The sequence below is a fragment of the Carassius auratus genome, chromosome 14 (genome assembly GCF_003368295.1).
Source record: "Carassius auratus strain Wakin chromosome 14, ASM336829v1, whole genome shotgun sequence".
Classification (NCBI taxonomy): Eukaryota; Metazoa; Chordata; class Actinopteri; order Cypriniformes; family Cyprinidae; genus Carassius; species Carassius auratus.
The window spans coordinates 15,603,118-15,625,572 of NC_039256.1; the positions used below are offsets into that span (position 1 = coordinate 15,603,118).

The 22,455-nt window shown below is 33.7% G+C and overlaps 1 protein-coding gene across 1 annotated transcript; it reads left to right on the forward strand.

Annotated features, from left to right (window-relative positions):
• The first annotated feature begins 3,656 nt into the window (after positions 1-3,656).
• Positions 3,657-21,277, forward strand: LOC113113791 (long-chain-fatty-acid--CoA ligase 1-like). Its single transcript, XM_026280276.1, has 21 exons — positions 3,657-3,781; positions 6,851-7,063; positions 7,149-7,263; positions 7,521-7,585; positions 9,145-9,246; positions 10,230-10,329; positions 10,559-10,734; positions 12,057-12,089; positions 12,231-12,282; positions 12,508-12,581; positions 12,710-12,787; positions 12,898-13,032; positions 14,105-14,239; positions 14,344-14,439; positions 14,529-14,601; positions 14,690-14,778; positions 15,625-15,741; positions 16,139-16,282; positions 16,366-16,467; positions 16,620-16,691; positions 18,041-21,277. The coding sequence occupies exons 2-21, from the start codon at positions 6,869-6,871 to the stop codon at positions 18,179-18,181; spliced, it is 2,094 nt and encodes a 697-aa protein (XP_026136061.1). The 5' UTR covers positions 3,657-3,781; positions 6,851-6,868; the 3' UTR covers positions 18,182-21,277.
• The last annotated feature ends 1,178 nt before the right edge of the window (positions 21,278-22,455 follow it).

Here is a 22,455-nt window from a genome sequence, read left to right on the forward strand (position 1 = left end):
GGCAGTGTGATGCAATCTTGTCTGTTTGTGTAGGTTTTGAAACTATGTAGCCTAAGCATTCCGTATGAATGACTGAAATAAATGATCTAGTGTGAATAATAGAGAACGTGAGTCACAATAAAACCTCTTAAGAATGTGTCTGGGTCATAATTCAACCATAAAGCATAAGAAATTGGGCTTTGCATAAAAAATGTAAAGCTGTTTAGGGCCATTTTTTTATGGTTTCACATTTTTTTTAAGTGCATAAATACATTTTAGAATGTTATGGAAGTTTTCTTTTTTAAATAAACGTTTGTTCCTTTGAACTTTCTATTCATCAAAGAATCCTGAAGTAAATTATGGTGTTATTTCCACAAAATAAAGCCGCACAACTGTTGTCAATATTATTTAATCAGAAATGTTTCTTTAGCAGAAAAATCGGATATTAGAATGATTTCTGAGAGATCGTTATGTTGAAGACTGCAGGAATGAGCTGAAAATTCAGCTTTGATCACATAACTTTTTTTAATGATATATTCACATAGAGCTTTGATCACATAACTTTTTTTTTAATGATATATTCACATAGAAAACTGTTTTAAATTGTAATAATATCTGTATTTTTTATCAAATATATGCATCTTAACAACCCAGATTTTTGTAATGTAATGGTAGCATTATATGCTGTCCTGCCTTTATGCTGATAAAATGTATGTTAAGTAAACATTCATATCTAATATATAATGAACCAATAATAAAAAAAAGGACCCTAAAAGAGGTGTATTACAGTAGTCAGAATTCTGTTGTAAATGTCATGAAAAATGCAAATAATCTTACTGGTTATTTATTTTATATATATATATATATATATTATATTATATATATATATATATATATATAGAAGTTTTTAATTTTTAATTGACTTAATTCCACATTGCACTAAAGTTTTACACCTCAAATCAGTGAAAGCTGTCTTGTTCTTGAGGTTAATGCGGATGTGATATGTCCGCTGGTCTCTCTCGTCATAACTCGCATGCCTTTAATATATCTGGATCTGTTCCACTCAACCTCATGCCACTGTTTTCCATTTGTTGTGCCACTATTTTTAAATAGCAGCCCTGCTCTGGGAGGGGGTTGTGTCTGTGCCCATCGGGTGACCGGCCTGCGGGCCTGTCATTGGTCTCACTCACCCCCCTCAAGAGTTTAAAGGACGAGGCTGTGGTCATGTTACCTTTGCCCTGGAAAGTTTCCACACCAGTGGAATGAGACGAAGTGATTATTTATCAGTCCTCGTGACGGGTCGACACCAAACACTGAGATAATAAAGAGATCTTTGAGAAATAAACAGAAGTGCGATAGTAGGTAGTGATCGACAGATATATCAGCTGATATTTAGAAATTTTTGCAATTTATTGGCATTCAGTTTTCTTCAAAGGTTTTTTGAAAGTCTCTTACACTCACTAAGGCTGCATTTACTTTAGGGATGCACAATCATGATTTTTCATGGCCAATAGGATTTCCTACAAGCCAAACAGTCAGGATTTTTACAAGCAAACGGGCCAATTCCGATAACGATTTCGATTTTTTTTTTTTTTCATTTTTTTCTTTAAGCATCAAAACAAGAAAGAAAGAAAAGTATACATAAACAAGCATTATTTGGTATTTAATAGGCCAAACTGGCTTTTGGCTATGAAAACAATAACCATAACCATCTGAATTAACAGCAGTATCTGCACAGTAACGCGAGAAACGCGAGCAAGCAACGCGAGCGACGCGCTCCCTTTCATAGTCTAAACAGTGAACGCAGCATCACGGGTGATGCGGTATGCAATACAACGCTCACGCAAACAGGGGGGTAGTAGAGTCGGGTCGCATGATATTCAGATCACAATGGCAACTGAAGAGGAGTGTATTCTGTTGCAGATGAACTATCGTATAAATATGTGTGGATGAATACGTAGAAGTTCGCATAATTTTTCCTCTTCGTCCCGCCATTGTATTCAAACCTTTCTTCCTCTGTAAAACACAATATACTTGAATTAATGTACAATACTTGCAATGTCGCCCCCACCGACAACGCATTAGTATTGCGTGAATCGGCGCGTCGCGTATCAAAAACCTAGGGGGGACGACACATTTGGCTACGCACCGACGGATAATGGCGGCCGACGCGTAATGATGCGTAGCCTCGGGGACGCGTATGCGTACAGATGCGTTGACTATGAAACGGCCCTAAGTAGCCAACATTCAGTACAAACATAGATGATACAGACATCAGCATTCAGCTTTTGTTTTTGAATGGGTTGAAACTACATAGAACTGGCCTTAATTAAAACATTAACTGTAACTAAATGAAATTAAAGGCAAAACTGCATAGTTTCTACAATCCAAACAACACAATCAACACACATTATATAAGAGGTTTCTTAAACAGCATTCAGTATTTGTTTTAGTTTTTAAATTTGGCTTAAAAAAAAGGTTTTACCAGTGAGACTACATAAAAGTAATGCTATATAAATATTATTCCAAAATGTTAAAATCAGATGCAAAGTGTTTCATTTCGTCCAAAAAAAAAAAAAAAATTGGGTATTGATTAGCATCTATATTTTTTACTTGAAGCCAATGAAAAATAAATAACTATTGACTCAAGTAAATAAAAAATAGATGTGAATCATTACCCTGAAAATATTTAATTGGTTGAATATAACACTTTTTGTAAAATTAAAATAATCATCCTATATAGAACTGACGTTTACTTCTGGCTTTTCAAATGTGTATGCAAGTTCTACTTTACAAAAAAGAAAAAAAGAAAACAGGGCAGGTACAGTGCGCTCGCTCAGCTTCAGTGAGCAGGAAAGGGGCTCTTATTTTTGCGCCAGTACACAAACGGCTGACCGCTTCCTTCTATCTGTGCCTCAGACGTCTAGCCAGAGACAATTGTCCTGCGCACAGATTTTTGAAATACTTTCCACACAAATGACATGATAGCGAATGATTACAATGTAGTATGTGCACGTGGGGCGCACTTCCGGAAAAACTGGCCGAGAAAAGACCGAAAACCGATTTATGGCCGGTCAACCAGGGCATCCCTAATTTACTTGAGCAAGAATACGGCTGATATTGTGGAATATTATTAGAATAAAAAATAGCCGTTTTCTAAATGAATACATTTTAAAATGTAATTTATTCCTGTGATCTAATATATTATATTTGCTGCTCAAGAAACATGTCCAATTATTACAAATGTTTGAAAACAGATGTACTGCTATTTTCTGTGTAAATCATAATTCATTGTTTGTTTTTTTCAGGATTTTTTAATGAGTAGACTGTTGAAATCTTTGTACCATTATAAATTTATTTTAGTGGTCACTTTTGAGCATTTTAATACATCCTTTCTAAGTATAAGTATTAATAAAAACAAAATAAATTCAGTCATTTTTTATCACAGAACATCAGGCGTAATGTAATCAGCATATAGTTCTTTTGTGAGTATTGACACAGTGACAATCATTCTAGTCAGTTGTGGTTTTATTTGAGTACTTTAACTATTGGTCGTTGCCTGTTTGACTTCCTGTTCTGTGATTGGCTGACGCAGCAAGTGTTTCTGTCCAATAAGGGACAGGAAGGAGTCGGCAGGGGTCTGAACTGCGGTTGCCACATGAACTCAACCCGTAGTTGTTCAGACTGAACTTTTTTTTTTTCCTTCACCTGGTCATTTCAACCTTCTGTTGGCGTGATTCTGTGGGTGCCGGAAGCACATCGACACCCCAGGTTTGGACGTACCTCATTCTTCTAGTTTCAGGTGAAGTGGGTGTGTGTGTGTGGTGTTGTGTGTTGGTCATGTTGTGTTCTTGCCAAGTGATTTGAGATGGTTTGACTTTGTAGTCAACACCTTGATGAAGGGCAGGTTTTCAAGCAAAGGCGTCTACTAGCCAAGTTCGGAGAAACTTGTTTATAGTACAGTTGCTTATGTCAGATGTAGAGAACTTAGTATTTGCTGTTCTGAATGAGCAGAGATATTAAATGGTTTTGTAGTATTTTAGCTCCAAGACTCCACAATATTATAATTAACCTCTGCGTTGTTTGTATGCAGACATGCATGAGTTTTACAAGGGCTTCACGCTGTGTCTGTTATTACTCACTAAGTGAAGGCTGTTTCTCAGAAAGATCCGACCCGGGGCAGTAAGAATAGAAGTGGGTGAGAGGTTAAAGGGGTAATGCGTTCTCGCAAGGTTTAACCTGAATCACATAGGCTAGCTGACTAAGGTGACTCATGGCATCATAATGCTGTTGCTAAGTTAGCTTGGGTTAGTTTGTTGCAAATTAAATTTGTAGTTTATACTGTTAATTTGAATATGATTATAATGTGTAGTTGGATTTGTTCAATGTTCAGATCCTAAGTTTCTGTGACAAACTAATCAAATAAAAAACTTTCTTTATGTTCAACTAAAAATGTTGACAATCAGTGCACTGTAGGACTTAATGTTTTATTTTATTCTGTACTTAGCAGAAATGTGGGGGAAGTGAGCTCAGAAGTCATGGAAAATAATGTCGCAATGTAGCCAACACTAGTTTAAGCTGTTGGTGTTAATTTTGCCCAGAAACCTGTTTTTTAAAATGTAGGTTTAATGACAGGAGTGTTGATTGCTGTGGAGGTTTGTTGTTATATAAAACCTAAGCTTGATGTGTACTGAATCACAGATGAAGATGACCTTGCAGAACATCTGATCATTTCATCAGCTTGACCCTTCACCACTGACTGTTTCCCTGTAAAGATAGCATGTCACAGTTCAACTTTGATTACCAATTGACTGCTAAGATTCAATCAAAGGGTTTTCCACAATGTTTCAAAACACTTGTCAGGATTTTACAGCTCAATAATGTGCCAATACATTTTTTTTTAACAGGACTGATTTAATGAATCACTGAAGGGCAATAAGAAAGTTGCCTGTCAGACACAAACACATTTCTCATGTTTCTTTTGATCTTTTTGAAATTTAAATTACAGGTGCTGGTCATATAATTAGAATATCATCAAAAAGTTGATTTATTTCACTAATTTCATTCAAAAAGTGAAACTTGTATATTATATTCATTCATTACACACAGACTGATATATTTCAAATGTTTCTTAAAATTTTGATGATTATAACTGACAACTAAAGAAAATCCCAAATTCAGAATCTCAGAAAATTACTTTTACAATTACCAATTCAAAAAAGGATTTTTAGAAATCTTGGCCAACTGAAAAGTATGAGCATGTACAGCACTCAATACTTAGTTGGGAGTGCGTTTGCCTGAATTACTGCAGCAATGCGGTGTGGCATGGAGTCGATCAGTCTGTGGCACTGCTCAGGTGTTATGAGAGCCCAGGTTGGTCAGATAGTGGCCTTCAGCTCTTCTGCATTGTTTGGTCTGGCATATCGCATCTTCCTCTTCACAATACCCCATAGATTTTCTATTGGGTTAAGGTCAGGCGAGTTTGCTGGCCAATTAAGAACAGGGATACCATGGTCCTTAAACCGGGTACTGGAAGATTTGACACTGTGTGCAGGAGCCAAGTCCTGCTGGAAAATGAAATCTGCATCTCCATAAAGTTGGTCAGCAGCAGGAAGCATGAAGTTCTCTAAAACTTCCTGGTATATGGCTGCATTGACCTTGGACCTCAGAAAACACAGTGGACCAACAGCAGCAGATGACATGGCACCCCAAACCATCACTGACTGTGGAAACTCTACACTGGACCTCAAGCAACGTGGATTGTGTGCCTCTCCTCTCTTCCTCCATACTCTGGGACCCTGATATCCAAAGAAAATGCAAAATTTACTTTCATTAGAGAACATAACTTGGGACCACTCAGCAGCAGTCCAGTCCTTTTTGCAGTGAGACGCTTCTGATGCTGTCTGTTGTTCAAGAGTGGCTTGACACAAGGAATGCGACAGCTGAAACCCATCTCTTGCATACGTCTGTGCATAGTGGTTCTTGAAGCACTGACTCCAGCTGCAGTCCACTCTTTGTGAATCTCCCCCACAATTTTGAATGTGTTTTGTTTCACAATCCTCTTCAGGGTGTGGTTATCCCTATCGCTTGTACACTTTTCCTTCCCTTCACCTCTCTATTAATGTGCTTGGACAGAGCTCTGTAAACAGCCACCCTCTTTTGCAATGACCTTTTGTGTCTTGCCCTCCTTGTGCAAGGTGTCAGTGGTCGTCTTTTGGACAACTGTCAAGGCAGCAGTCTTCCCCCATGATTGTGTAGCCTACAGAACTAGACTGAGAGAACATTTAAAGGCTTTGCAGGTGTTTCGAGTTAATTAGCTGATTAGAGTGTGGCACCAGGTTTCTTCAATATTGAACCTTTTCACAATCTTCTAATTTTCTGAGATACCGAATTTGTGATTTTCCTTGGTTGTTAGTTATAATCATCAAAATTAAAAGCAATAAACATTTGAAATATATCAGTCTGTGTTTAATGAATGAATATAATATACAAGTAGTAAGACAACCTTATTTTGTGTTTGCTAAAAGTACCATGAATTTTTTTTGTCCCCTGTTAAAACCACCTTTTGATCTGTTAAATTTCCTTGGTATTATTTATGTATATATGGATGTATGTGATATCACAAATAATACATTTTTTTTGGACATGTGCCATGGTAAACCACTTACTTTTATTTATTTTTCTTTTGTATTAAATTTTGACTACACAAATCAAGGGCCAGATACCGTCAACTCTGCTTATCAGATTTTTGTATTTCAACATTTTTTGCCATTCCATGATACATAAATATGGTAATATCAAAGTATTTTTTCCCCCTGTGCTAGGATATAAGCACAGTAGTGTCTACTTTAACCTCTGTTGTCCTCCACAGATTGAGTTCACTGTAGTCATGCAGGCACACGAGCTGTTGAAGCAGCTGCGAATCCCTGAGCTGTCCGAGGTGAGGGACTATTTCCACAGTCTCTCCACAAACACCCTCCTCGGCATGGGTGCGTTCACCGCCGTCACGGCGTACTGGTTCGCCACCAGACCCAAAGCCCTCAAAGCACCCTGTGACCTGCGCATGCAGTCAGTAGAGCTGCCGGTAACACAATACTACATTAAGATGAACTCAAAGCCTGTCTTACTGTAATCAGAGATTTGATATAAAATCTTTTTTTGTCGATCAGGGTGGAGAATTTGCTCGTCGAGCGGCTGTTTTAAACGGAGGACCGCTCTTGAGCCATTTCTACGAGGACGCCATGACCCTATACGAGTGGTTTCAAAGGGGTCTCAGGGAGTCAAGTATGTACTTTACTTTTAACTTTTATTTCAACCTTGAAGCAATAAATAAATGATCAAGTTGAACATACTTGTATATCTAACTTTATATAATGATTTGGGTGAAAATCTAGTTATATTTTACAATGAAATGCGTCAATATCAACCTGTGGTTAATTGGTCAGCATTAATATATCGCATGATGTTGAATATTCTGTATATAAACACAAAACGGAAAAATCGAATTGGTCTTTATGTGATATCTTTACATTTTCTTTCAGAAAATGGTCCCTGTCTTGGATCAAGAAAACCAAAGCAGCCGTATGAATGGCTTTCGTACTCAGAGGTAGGATGACACTTCTGCATCCGTGTTCTTGTTTTCATCCATGCTTCTCCTAATTGATGCATGCTTTTTTAATACTGTAAGTTTTCTGATATTTTCACTAACCTCATCACAAAGATTGATTTTTATTTTTGCAGTTTTGTATGTAAACAACGCATTTATCTTATATTTCCTATGTTAAAGGTATAGTTCATCCAAAAATGTAAATTCTGTCATTGATTACTCACCCTCATGTCGCTCCAAACACGTAATTTTACGAAACTACGAGAATACTTTTTGTCCTCAAAAGAAGAAGAAGAAAAAAATTGGATTATTTCACCAATCTTCTTGCTACGTTTCTGTACGTTGATCATGGTAGTCTATGCTTGCTGCCTATGCAGGGTCAGAGAGCTCTCAGATTTCATCAAAAATATCTTAATTTGTGAAATCCATCACAGAAAAACACAAGTGTTTTAAGACAATAGTACACATGTAAAATGTCACAATGCAGACCTGTCCCATCCCTCACACTGGTGCATGCCATCCGCCCATCTTTAATGAGCTTTGGGATTTATTATATCTCACATTTACTGTTCCCTTGGTTTTAAAAGATAATAAGTTACCTGGTGCAGTGGGTCATTTAATAAAAACTTTACATAATTTACATCTAGCATGCTGTAAAACCTGTGAAGTAATTCATAGAGTGAGACATTGTTCTTTCAAAATGCCTAATCTGTGTGACGTGTAACCAGAGCGTCCGACACACACTTGTGGTGAAGCTGGTTTTGGATTTCAGACCTCTTACGTGCAGGTTTCTTGTAGGTTGTTGGCGTGTTTGTGAAGGTTGCACTTACACAGGTGGTCAAACTATAAAACGGGCATGTGGGAACTTGTTTAACTGCTGACGCTGTCAAATGTACATTCCTTATGTTGTTGTCTTGTTAATAATCTACAAAGATTGCACATTATACTGGCATGCACTGATAATCTTTAACATATGTGACCCTGGACCAAAAAAACTGTCTTAAGTGTCAATTGTTGGAAATTGAGATTTATACAACTTATGAAAGCTGAATAAAATAAGCTTTCCATTGATGTATGGTTAGTTTTATCGGACAATATTTGTCAGAGATACAACTATTTGAAAATCTGGAATCTGAGGATGCAAAAAAAAAAAAAAATCTAAATAAAGAGAAAATCACCTTTAAAATTGCCCAAATTAATTCTGAGTGATGCATATTACTAATCCAAAATTAAGTTATGATATGTTTATGGTAAGACATTTACAAAATATCTCTATGGAACATGATCTTTACTTAATATCCTAATGATTTTTGGCATAAAAGAAAAAATATATAATTTTGACCCATACAATGTTTTTTTGGGTATTGCTACAAATATACCCCAGCGACTTAAGACTGATTTTGTGCTCCAGGGTCACATATTAAGTTTCCAATGGAAAAATGAATTAAAACTATTTAGAGAAATAATAATTTTCTTTATTTCCGCCATTCTTGTGCAAAGTGAACTGCAGAAGTCGTTTTCTGGTTTGGTTAAGTTATTTGTCATTTCCTCTTCATCAGGTGATTGAGCGAGCAGAGAATTTGGGATCAGCATTTTTGCACAAAGGACACTCTAAGGATGGAGATCCCTACATCGGCATCTTCTCTCAGAACAGACCAGAGGTCAGAGCTAATAAATATCTGATTAATTGCCCAAATGCATCTTTACACTCGTGTTTAGATTTGAACCTGGTTTAACTTAATAATGCAATTCATCTTAAAGGAATAGTTCACCCAAAATTGAACATTGCAGAAGATTTCATAACTGAATTTAGAGAAATGTAGCATTACATCACTTGCTCACCAATGGATCCTCTGCAGTGAATGGGTGCCGTCAGAGTGAGAGTCCAAACAGCTGATAAACACATCACAATAATCCAAAAGTAATCCACACCACTCCAGTCCATTAACTAATGTCTTGTGACGGGAAAATTATAATGTTTTTGGGAATTTAATAGTAAACCATCTCTTCAGGCAAAAATATAGGTCCTCTATAAAGAATATTGAGTTCTCCATTAAAAAAAGTCTTGTCTGAATCAATATAGAAATATGCATAATCAGAAACAAAAGAGAACCGTCCTTTTCACTGGAGGAAGCTTTATCATGGATTATTGATTCATACTTGTCCAGAAGAAAGAGTTTTGAAGATGAAAATAGATTAATGATGGATTTGTTTTTATCAGCTGTTTGGACTCTCATTCTGATGGCACCCACTGAAAGAGTTTTTCACTGCAGAGAGAAGTGATGTAATGCTACATTTCTCCAAATGTATAAATGTATAATAAATTCTCTTAAAAAAAAAAAAAAAAAAATATCCAGAAGCACAAGTTTTTGAGTCTTTGTATGACCAAACACAGGAAAAAAAAAAGTTATAAATCATTTTTTGCAAGTCTGATTGGTACTGATGCAAAACATACATTTCACCTTTAAAAGATCAAATTAATCTTTAATTTAAATTTCAATTGAAATGGCAACTTTAAAATCTCCCGTCTTGAGTTTTTGCTCTGTTTGGGACTCTAAATTTTTGAGCGACGGGTTACAGTGATTCAATGTGCAGTTCATCTTGTAACGTTTGAGATTCACTAATGTCAGAAATCTTCATCTAGTGGACGATTTCAGAGCTGGCCTGCTACACTTACTCTCTGATATCAGTTCCTCTGTATGACACCTTGGGCACAGAAGCCATAAGCTACATCCTCGAAAAAAGTATGTCCGTTTTTTTTTTTATCTTGAAATTAGTGTGTTTACATAAAGTTAGTTTGTTTATTAGTCACTGGTTTTAGTTTGCATGCAGATGTGTCATATAAGATGTCCCTGTTGTCTATTTATTGATGTTTGCTAGGTCATTATTAGGGTTAGAGATTCATAACTAAATATGAATGTAATTTCTTTTTTTATGACTGTTTTACTGCATGCTTTTGTGTGTGTGTTGCAGCCTGTATCTCTACAGTTGTATGTGACGTACCTGAGAAGGTCAAGCTGCTGTTGGACTGTGTTTCGGGCCGACAGCACTCAGTCAAAACCCTGATCCTCATTGAAAACTTTGACACTGATTTGGTCAGCAGAGCACAGCAGTGTGGCATCGACATCATCAGTCTGAGAGACGCAGAGGTGAATGAACCGCAGATTGTCTGCTCAAATCTTTGCTTAACCCCAGCGAATGCGATCGATGTTTGTGTTTGCGTCTGGTGGAGTCTGTTTGTCTTTCTGTGCCCCGGATCATCTGCGGAAACTGGGTGGAAGAGCTCACTGACACTTCAGCTGCTATTTACAGTACATCCTTCCAGCCAAAAAAAAACAAAAAAAGGACCATGATACAGTTATGGAATTGGATGAACTATATGAATATCTCATTCATGTACAATAATAACTATGTAAAAGAATACCATACAGCACCATATCCCCAAAAAAAGAAAAAAAAAAGATTTTATATATATATGTATGTATGTATGTATGTATGTATGTATGTATGTATGCATGCATGCATGTGTGCATGTGTGTGTGTGTATATATATATATATATATATATATATATATATATATATATATATATATATATATATATATATATATATATATATGTATATATATATATATATATGTATATATATATGTATATATATATATATATATATATATATATATGTGTATATGTAATGTGTATATAATGTATATATGTGTGTGTGTGTGTGTATATATATGTATGTATGTATATATATGTGTGTATATATTTCACTAATTAAAAATCATTTTTGCATGTCCACTTTCCTTTGATGACTGTTATTGGTCACATGACATGCAGATAAAGAAATAAAATATAAAATTTTAGTATGTTTTTTAAGTGTTTTATTATGAATTGTTTTATGTATTTTTCAATATAATTTTTTTTTATTTCTATTAAATGTAATTTTGATGATATTTTAGTATTTGTATTTATTTTTATTATATTTATATTTATATTATTTATTTATATTTATATTTATTTCCATTTTAATTTTCATTATAACATTTTTGATTAAATGTTTAATTTAATATTGTGTATTTATTAAATTTTTATGATTTAAGTTCACTTAAATTTCATTATTATTTTTCATTATTTTGTTATTTTATAAATAAGTGTGTTTTGTTTATATGATTTATTTCAGTATTTTATGTAATAGTTTGATTAAATGTGTCATTTATTACATATTTATTTTAATTGATTTATTTTATTATTTTGACATTGATTAAATTTTTAGTCATTTTTTTAGTTTAATATTACGCGTTTATTTTAATACTACATTTCATAATCTTAAGTTGCTTAAGTGTATTTATATTTGTTTATATTTGATTGTTGTCAGTCACAGACACAAACCTCATTCACCTTGCAGTTTCTTCCTCTTTCACTGAACTTCCTCCATCATTTATTATAATAAGTTTCCCTTCCTTTGCAGAATATCGGCAAGGCTCATCGACAGAATCCTTTGGTTAGTACTGTATTTTATTTTTCTATATATTTTATAATTATAAAACGTTTAGTTCCGGAAAAAGTTTGGATGCTACTTTTCTGTGCATTTATTATTACTTAAAAATTCTCAATATTTATTTTATTTCTCCTGTATTTACAGCCCCCACAGCCTGATGACTTGGCTATTATTTGTTTTACGAGTGGAACCACTGGTATGATGTTTTATTTTACTTAATTCTACGCACTAGCAACACGAAGATCCAAGTCCCAGAAAATGCACAAATTGACATTAATGTACATTTGGCTTCAATGCAATGTAATGTCTTCTGGATAAAAGTGTCTGACCAATGCACTCCAAATTCTTGATGTAGTATCAGTTTGAAAAAAAAATTGAGTGTAATGATGGACACGAGGTTTCTCGTTTGGTTTCTCACAAGGAAACCCTAAAGGAGCGATGCTCACCCACGGAAACATAGTGTCTAATGTTTCTGCCTTCATCAATGTCACAAAGGTAAAGGCATTCTCAAATAAAAGCCCTATAATCACACAACACTTCTAATACATTTGGAAAGCAGGATGCAAATGTTTAACAGATTATTAAACCGTAATTTGTAATGTTTCTGATGGTCATATTTGCAGCCCACTTGCCCCATCAGTCCTCGGGACACACACATCTCTTACCTGCCCCTGGCACACATGTTTGAGAGAGTCGTACAGGTCTGTGATGAGTGCTTTAAATTAGTTGAGTGTTTTAATAAACACATTATAAGTGGTTTAAAACAGCTCATGTGTGTTCATGTGGACTGATGCTGTTTCCTCACTCTCAGGGTGTGATGCTGATGCACGGCGGACGTATCGGATACTTCCAGGGTGACATCCGAGTTCTGATGGATGACCTCACGACCCTGAAGCCCACCGTGTTCCCTGTGGTTCCTCGTCTGCTGAACCGCATGTTTGACAAGGTGAGCTTACAGATGTGGTCTTGATATTAGTATAAGGAATGTGTAAATCAGAGTTGCTTGGGTTGCTTGCAACGTCCATTTGAAAATGCAGCACTCTGCATTTATCTTCCCATATTTGTACTGAAAATCCTGAATGAAACTGTTATTAACTAAAGAGACTCTTTATGCTCTCCCTGCGGTTTCTGACCAAAATAAAAGCTCAATAGATTCAAGATTTAATTAATTTAATTAGTGCCGTAGTTTAATGTTTGTTTACAGATTTATATTGCAATTTTTGTTTTTGTAAAATAAAACATATTATTCATATTATTAATTCTTTTAAATACTAATGCTATTTAATTGTACAAATAGTATTATTGCAATTGCTTGTTCAAATGATCATTATTATTAATAATAATACATTAATTGTAAAAAATGCAATTGTGATGTATTGATTTTAATTTGTATAATTAAAATAATAAAAAAATTACTTTAATAACAGTATTATCACTATTATTATTATTATTATTATTAAAAACTAATTTTATTTAAAAGTACAAATAGTTTAACCGTTGCAATATTTTTGTATTATTTAGTTTTATTATTCAAATATTAAAAAAACTATTTTTTTATAATATATTTTTTATTAATATATTACAATTGCCTTAAAACTACTGCACTATAAAAAAGGGTATTTATTAATAATATTTATTTACATTTGTATAATTAAAGAATAATAAAATATTTTTAGTAATAGTAATAATAAAAGTAATAACAATTTGTTGTTGTTGTTTATTATGTTTTTTATTTAATTGTGAAATAGTAGTACTAGAAAAATAGTAATGTAGTTCATTGATTTAAAATTAAACTTATTTTGAATATTATTATAATTATTATTAATTTAGCACTATTTGTAGTAGTGGTAGTACTAATACTTAACTGATCATATGCCTAAATACATATAAAGCATGTAGTAACCATTGATGACTGTATTGCTGTATGATCTGTGTCCCCTCATTCATGTCTTTCCCCTCGTAGTGTCCCCATGTTAGATGCTGTAGTGTAGTAGTAATGTAGTCAAACGCTCTCGCAGATCTACGGACAGGCCAACAGTTCCCTGAAGAGACGCATCCTGGAGTTTGCGTTCAGGAGGAAAGAGAAGGAGATGAAGAGCGGCATCATGAGGAGAGACAGTGTGTGGGACAAGATCATCTTCAAGAAAGTCCAGGTGATCACTGACCTGAGAATGTGCTTGCTGTGTCTTCTGTGCTGACAGAGTTAGAAAGGGTTGTAGTGTTTAGTGTAGTAATGGGTCTGTGCTGCCCCCTGTAGGCCAGTGTTGGAGGACAGGTTCGGATGATGATAACTGGAGCGGCTCCCATTTCAGCTCCTGTTCTCACCTTCCTGCGAGCTGCGCTGGGCTGCAATGTCAGTTTGATCACCTAAACACATACATTAAGACTCCTTCCACCATATCTTATACTGCTGGATGTGAACTAAATGTTGTTTCCTTGCAGTTTTATGAAGGATACGGTCAGACTGAATGCACTGCAGGGAGCACAGTTACACTACCAGGAGACTGGACTGCGGGTAACACACACACACACACACACTGAAGCATGTGCAGTTATTAACACAGGTGCATGTTTATGTTGACTGGTTTATGGTGTCGTTGCAGGTCATGTTGGACCTCCTCTGTCCTGTAATGACATCAAACTAGTGGATGTGGCAGAGATGAACTATTATGCCACTAAAGGCGAGGGAGAGGTGTGTGTGTGTTGTTTTAATATAAATGAGATTCTATTGTTGTTATTTTATGTAGTCATATTATTATACGTACGGACCTTAAATGTATTAAAGATTAAGATTTGTAAAAAAAAATTATATATGCAGTGCTGTTAAATGATTAATCGCATCCAAAATGAAAGTTTTTGTTTATGTGATATATGTGGCTACTGTGTATATTTAGTATGGCTATATATATATATATATATATATATATATATATATAAATACAAACACATGCATGTATATATTTAAGAAAAATATGTCATGGTTATAGATTAAATATATTTATATATAATCTTAAATATAAAAATAGAAATATATATACTCTGTGTGTTTATATTCATAATAAATATACACAGTATACACACATTATACAAAAACTTTTATTTTGGATGCCATTAATCACAATTAATCATTTACTGTAATTTAAATAAAGGCCTACTGTATTGACTTAATTTGTATATTAAGTATACAGAAAATAAATATATCTTATTTTATTAAAATTTAATTTAATGTGGTGTAACGTAGTAATGTGAGAAATAAATAAAAAGTTTTGCAGCTGTATTAAGTTTTTTTTTTTGTTAATGCTTTGGGAAAAAAAGACACCATTATAGTTTTTAATATTTTGGGTTTTTATTTATTTATTTATCTAAAGAAATTAGTGACTGAATTTCTAAAGAAGTTTATTTCAGTTAATTTATTTCATTTAAGGTTTATTTTGCATCAAATAATAAAAAGGATTTTTATCATGGTTTAGCAGGAATAACCTTGATGTGTGTGTATGTGTTATTAGATGTGTGATTTGACCGGTGTTGTTTCTGGCAGGTGTGTGTGAGGGGTCCTAATGTTTTTAAGGGGTATCTGAAAGACCCTGAGAAGACGAAGGAGGCTCTTGATGAAGACGGTTGGGTTCACACTGGAGACATTGGCAGGTGGCTGCCGGTAAGAGTGCTTTAATAGAGGACTTTTATTCTGTATTCACAGGCACATTTTATTCTAATTTAGAAAATGAAGAATTGAGATGCACTACTTTTGAATTACAAATAATCAAACATGACACAGCTAATTAAATGTGTACATGTGGAATTAAAACTACTCAAGTTTGAGTTTTTACTATGTTTTAGTTTCTTCTACTCACCAAGGCTGCATTTATTTGAATGTTCATATTTCAAATGACTATTTAGCTACTTGTTCTTTTAGCAGATCAGGTTTAATTCATGTCAAATATGCCTTTATTTAAATGTTTTAGTTTGATAGTTCTATTAATTTCTAGTTTTCAGTGATTAGTAAAAGAATCAGACTGATCATACTTGACGACCACATGTTTTTTGTTTTGCAGAATGGCACTCTAAAGATTGTGGACCGTAAGAAGCACATTTTTAAGCTGGCTCAGGGTGAATACATCGCTCCAGAGAAGATCGAGAACATTTACATCAGGAGCGAAGCTGTGGCGCAGGCTTTCGTTCATGGAGACAGTCTGCAGGTGAGGAGAGCGAGAACAACACGCAGATGCAGGCGTTACAGGACAAGTCTTCATTATTCATTGTTCTCTCATTTTCTCCACAGGCCCGTCTGGTAGCCGTCATTGTGCCTGATCCAGACTTTCTGCCTGGCTGGGCCAAGAAGAGAGGCATAGAGGGCTCGTATGAAGAACTGTGCAAAAATAAGGTAAAGACAGATCTGCCATGTGCATTTTTATTCACTTCACCACTTTTCAGAGAGTTGCATTCTTGGGTATATTTGGGTCTAATATAAAATGCATATATCTAACAAGTCACAAAGTTTGAGAGAAAAATAATGTGTCTTATGTTTTTTTCTAGGAGGTGAAGAAAGCCATTCTGGAAGATATTGTCAAATTGGGTAAAGAAAGTGGCCTGAAGTCTTTTGAACAGGTGAGGTTCGTCTTGATAGACTCCAAAAATATAAATTTCCACTCATTTGGATTACACAGTTTTAACTTAAACTGATAAACTTTGTGTGCTGCATATTTGTGAATTATATATAAATTAAACTAGTAAGAACCAAGTATGATTTCTGCACTCCAAACAATCATGACATAGTTTATTATTAATTATTTGCATTTGATTTTATTTAAATGATCACATTTTCAAAATGCATGCACAAATTGCGCTTTGAATTACCACTAATATTTTCATTGGGAAAATAATTACGTATGTTTATTTAAGAAGTGTGTATAAGGCTAAAGTATGGAACAAGCAATATTCATTTAGTTAAAATGTTCATGAGAGCTGAACAAATTTGATTTATTAGTAATAAACACATAAACCTAGTTATTGTGTATTTAAAATGTAATTTTTTTTTAGTACTTTTACAGAAATTTGATTGGTTTCATTAAAGTGTGACTGGCAAACATGCATCACATTAAAGACCAGTTTACTAACATTTCTATCGTTAAAAATGCAGTGACGAATTAGCGCTGAAAAGGAGTGGACCGCTATTTTTGCACCTGACCTTATTGAATATGTATTTTTAGGAGTTTCTCTTTCAGACAGAAAAGTTATGGGAGGAGAGTTTTCAAATGAATCAAGCAACACGTTTTACTAAGGTTTACGCTCGTCAAATTACTTGTATTTGCTTCATTATTTAACACCCAAAAGAAGCAGGTCTTAAACTATTTTAAGCTTGAAATGGCTGTAACTTTTGTTGCTAGAGGAGGCATCACAGAGAACAGAGTGCGTGGTAGAAGGGAGAGGATTTCTTCCACATGTATCAATTTATTTTGAATGCAGAAGAACACTTTATCCGAACATATCGTCTGCCAAGCCATGCTATTTTTTATGAACTTGCTTCAAGAAATAAAAGATGACTTTGAAAGCTCAAATATTAAAACTTTTAGCAAATCATAATTTTTTGGCCTCAGGTTCTTTTCTACGTATTGTGGCTTTTTTTTTTTTTTTTTTTTTTTTTTGCGACTATGCTAACTTGTGCTGCGCTTGGTATATTGCATTGGTCAATATGTAAATTAGATCGCGTCTGTGTTCTTTAATTTGCATGTTATTAGTAATTCACCCGCAGGTATTTTCACACCCATCAGCACTGTTTTGCAATTGCACTCTTGTGCAAATTTGCCCCGTTTAGTAAAACTGGCCCTAACTTTATTAGGATGGAAATTTGTTTATGCATTTCAAATATGTAAATCTTAAATTTAGGTCTTAATATTTTTAAGTGCATTAAAGTGCATAAAGAAATGATATAATAAATCATCATCTTCTCTTCTCAGGTGAAGGACATTGCTCTCCACACAGAGATGTTCTCCATCCAGAACGGCCTCCTGACGCCCACCCTGAAAGCCAAACGCGCTGACCTCAGGGACTGCTTCAGGAAACTGATCGATGAGCTTTACTCCAACATCAAAATGTAAAGCAGAGGACGTGTAACAGAGCTGATCTGGGTCCCATGACTGAAAAGACCTAGTTCAAAACAAGAGGCCTGAGAGCGCTTGTGGTCAACTGATGTAGCATCAGTTTCATATGCCTTTCAGAGTTTGATTATAAACCCTAGATCAGCTGTGTTTCTCGACTCGACTTCAGCTTTAAACATCCTGCCTCAGGAAAACGTCCCTACATTGACACCATCATTTTTGCCTTTGACTATTTTGGGAGAAAGGGAAGAGAAATCCATGTGCAAAAATAACCTAATGCTGTTATTGAGGACAAAATAATATTCCTCTTTTATTTAAGTGCATTTTTTTCTAATGAGATGATGCAGATAAGCCAAACATGCTATTGTGCATGTAAAATGTACTCATCCTCATTTCAAGATGAAGGTGAAATGTAGCATTACATCACTTGCTCACCAATGGATCCTCTGCAGTGAATGGGTGCCGTCAGAATGAGAGTCCAAACAGCTGATAAACACATCACAATAATCCACACAGGGTTCCCACGGTTCTTGAAAGTACTCGGATATCAGAGACATTAATTCAAGGCCTGGAAGGTACTTGAAAATAAATAAAGTTCCCTGAAAGTACTTGAAATAAATCTGAAATGAAATTATTTAGTAGAATGGTGCTATTTCAAAAATCTTCCTATATGTGCTGTCAAAGGCTAAACGAAACCGTGCTAATGATCAAGGTGGAGATGTTGATTTAATACAACAGTTAATTAAACAAGAAGTTAATATTAACACATTTTCGATTCTCTGTATGTATGTACTGTACATGTGGAAGAATTGACAATAAAGTAGACTTGATATTAAGTGATATTGCATTATCTTAACACTATTGCCTAATTTTGCTGTATTCAACAAAAATAGTGACAAAATAAACAAAGTAACAGCTGACCTGCTGCGCATCTCCATTCAAGCAGCATTTATGTATGAATGGGCGTTTTTAAACGAATCTGAATCAATGATCTATTCATAAAGACAGACGGTGGCTTCTTTCCTGAACGAATCAACTGTTCAAACGAATCAATTGCATGAAAGATTCAGGGATAAAATCAGGGACCACCTACTGGCAGTTTTACTTTCATTTAATCTTTTCTGTTATTTAAATCATTTCATATTTATATATACAAAATGTTATATTTAAAACATTAACCTCAACATGAAGTTCTGAATTAAATTGCACTCATGTGACCGCTGAGCCTCATTAAACCCTGACAATACACCTACAAGCCACTTTTTCTCTAGCACAAATTATGTTTTAAAACTGATTTCATTTGATTGTTAACTTTTATTAATATTCTAGTTGTTTTAATTAGAATTTTTTTAAATAGCTTATAGATATATATTTTTGAATTTGACTGAAGATTACATACTTAATAAAGTGAGAAAGATGCCATTACTAAGGTATTGGTACATCACTTTAAGGAGTCAAATATCATCTCGTAATGGGAAGGCTAATATTTTATCAGAGTATTATTATTATTATATTATTATTTTTTAATTAAGGGCATAAGTGAGCAAGTGTAGTTCCCTGTTTAACCACTGTTTATTAATTAAAAAATGAAGAAAATATTTATAATTTAAATCTTTTACAAGAATTACAGCAAAAACCAGTTTGATGAAATATCAATATTTGAGAAATTCAGAATTCCTTTGAACACGACTGCTCAAAATGGTCGAAATTTATGAAACCTACACATTCAAAACCTCATTACTCTGAAATGTTTCATGTAAATGTTAAGTGTAAGTGAAATGTTAGTACTGTAAGAGGTCTTTCATGATGCTACATCATTATCGGCTGTTTGGGCGCTCATTCTGACGGCACCCATTCACTGCAGAGGATCCATTGCTGAACAAGTCAATGCATTACGCCATATCAGTTCTAATGAAGAAACACTCATCTAATCTTGGATGGCTTATGTACATTTTAAGAAAACTTTAATACAGCAAACCTTAATTTTTAAGTTTGTGGCCTTTCTCGAATGTTTTTTAAACTGCTTCATTGGCAGTAGCTACATTGAGTATGTGTGTGTTTGAGAAATATCATGTACAGTCTCAGGGGAAAATGTGCCTTATTAATGGACATCAGCTGCATTGAGTGTTGTTGATGAGAGGGGGAAATGCACACATGCAAAAAAAAATAAAAGCTAATAATTTTGTACTGTACCTCACGATCAACATGAAGGGCGAAGCACACACTCCACACTAGATGGAGAGTGGGAAATATTTCATCATTTTGTCTTCCATAAGATATTTTAATGTTCTGAAGCCTTTGACTCTTTATTAACACGACGTACATTAAAAAAAATAAAATAAATGAAAGTGTGGTATTTTAGGAAAGCAACTTTTATTGGTCCTTTATTCAAGAAACACTAGCAAAGCAAATTTTTGTTTAGCTAAATGTTCTATTTAATTCTATATATTTGTATAGAACTCATTCAAACGCAGCTTTACGAAGAATAGTGCCTTACAAAACGTGTGGAAATGGTTCATAAATCCGTTTTTATGCATGATCTACTCCAATAAGTTTAGCTTGTTTCTCATGAATAAGGTCCGTTGAGTTTAAACGCAGCCTGTGTGATCACGATATGTTCCTATATAAGCTATATGCTGTCTATATGATGCTTCCCTCATCTTTAATGTTGACTTTAAGACAGCTTGCGTTCTCCTCTAATCTGCTTGTGATGTGTGTGTGAAGGCTTTGAATGGCAGATGTTTTCAGGTGTAATATTATGGATGTCTCATATCATTATGCTGTAACATCATTGCAGAATACAGGAGCTTTCCACATGTGTCCTTCTGTTTGATTGAGGGCTGCTGCTTCATGTTCACAGTAACTGTGTGCTTATTATGCACAGGTTGTTTTTATTGTTGGTTTTATTCAAGCTGTATCTTTGTGTGTGTAATGACCTGTGGATAAGCCAAAGCAACTGTGGTGTGTGTGACAAACTAAAGTGCACTCTTATAATGACTCAGATGTACTAAAATACATCATCATGACTATAATGACAAATATACATTTTCCGTGTAAGAGATATAAGACAAATAAATATGATTTATGGATGTTCAAGAGTTGGTTAAAGCTGCTTTTTATTCAGGGCTGTGAAAATTAAATGTAGATAATCATGTGACTAAAACCATTTTTTTCATATGTTTTTTTTCACTTTCTGTTAGAACTGCATAGAAAGAAACAATAATGTCATTTAGTAAATATATTTAACTGATTTGTTGAAATTGTGGATTTAAATGTATTCTAATAGTTATGTATTTTAGTTAAGTTATATATATAATATATAATTATATATATTATATAAACTTAAAGATTAATACCATTAAAAAATAATAATAACTTGAAATAAAATAAATTACATACTTCAAAAAACAATTTTATGCCTTAAATGCCTAAGCTTGATGTACTAAAATAACTATATATATATATATATATATATATATATATATATATATATTTAAATGTTACTGTTTATCAAGAATATTATTTTATATTTCTATAGGCTAAAAAAGAGACAAGACATGCAGTTTATTTCATGGGATAACCTGAGTTATGTTTAACATACTTGTACTAAATTAAATGTGCTTGTTTGTTTATTATAATAATTAGTATTATTGTTTTATTACTGCATTTAAATACAAAATTTGATAAATTTATATAAAAATATTATATAATTATTTAAAAATAATTGTTTATTAATTTCAATATTAATTTGTGAGAAAAAACTGTGATGACTGATACTGATTGATAATTGATAGTGGTATAATTGAGATATTATAATAGTTTTTATTTTTATATATTCGTTTTTATTTTTATATTATTTTAATTTTAAAGTAATTTTTAGTTTTTTTTTATGTATTTCTATGCTTCTTTTTTCTTTTTTGCAACTTTAGTTATTTTAGTACATCAAGTTTAGGCATTTTAGGCATAAAATAGTTTTTTGAAATATGTAATTTATTTTATTTCAAGTAATTATTTTTTAATGGTATTAATCTTTTATTTTATGTAATACATAATATAATATATATAACCTAAAATAACCATCTATATCAGAGGGTATGTTTGCAATGGCATTCTGTCACACTTCTTTATATAATTTTTTTAAATATTCATTCTTATTTTGTGGACAAACTGTATGTGACAGAATGTTTTACTGATATATTTGATATTTTTTTAACTAAACCAAAACCAAAAGGTAGTGTTACATCTTTTTTTTGCAAATCAGGGCTGTGTATCCA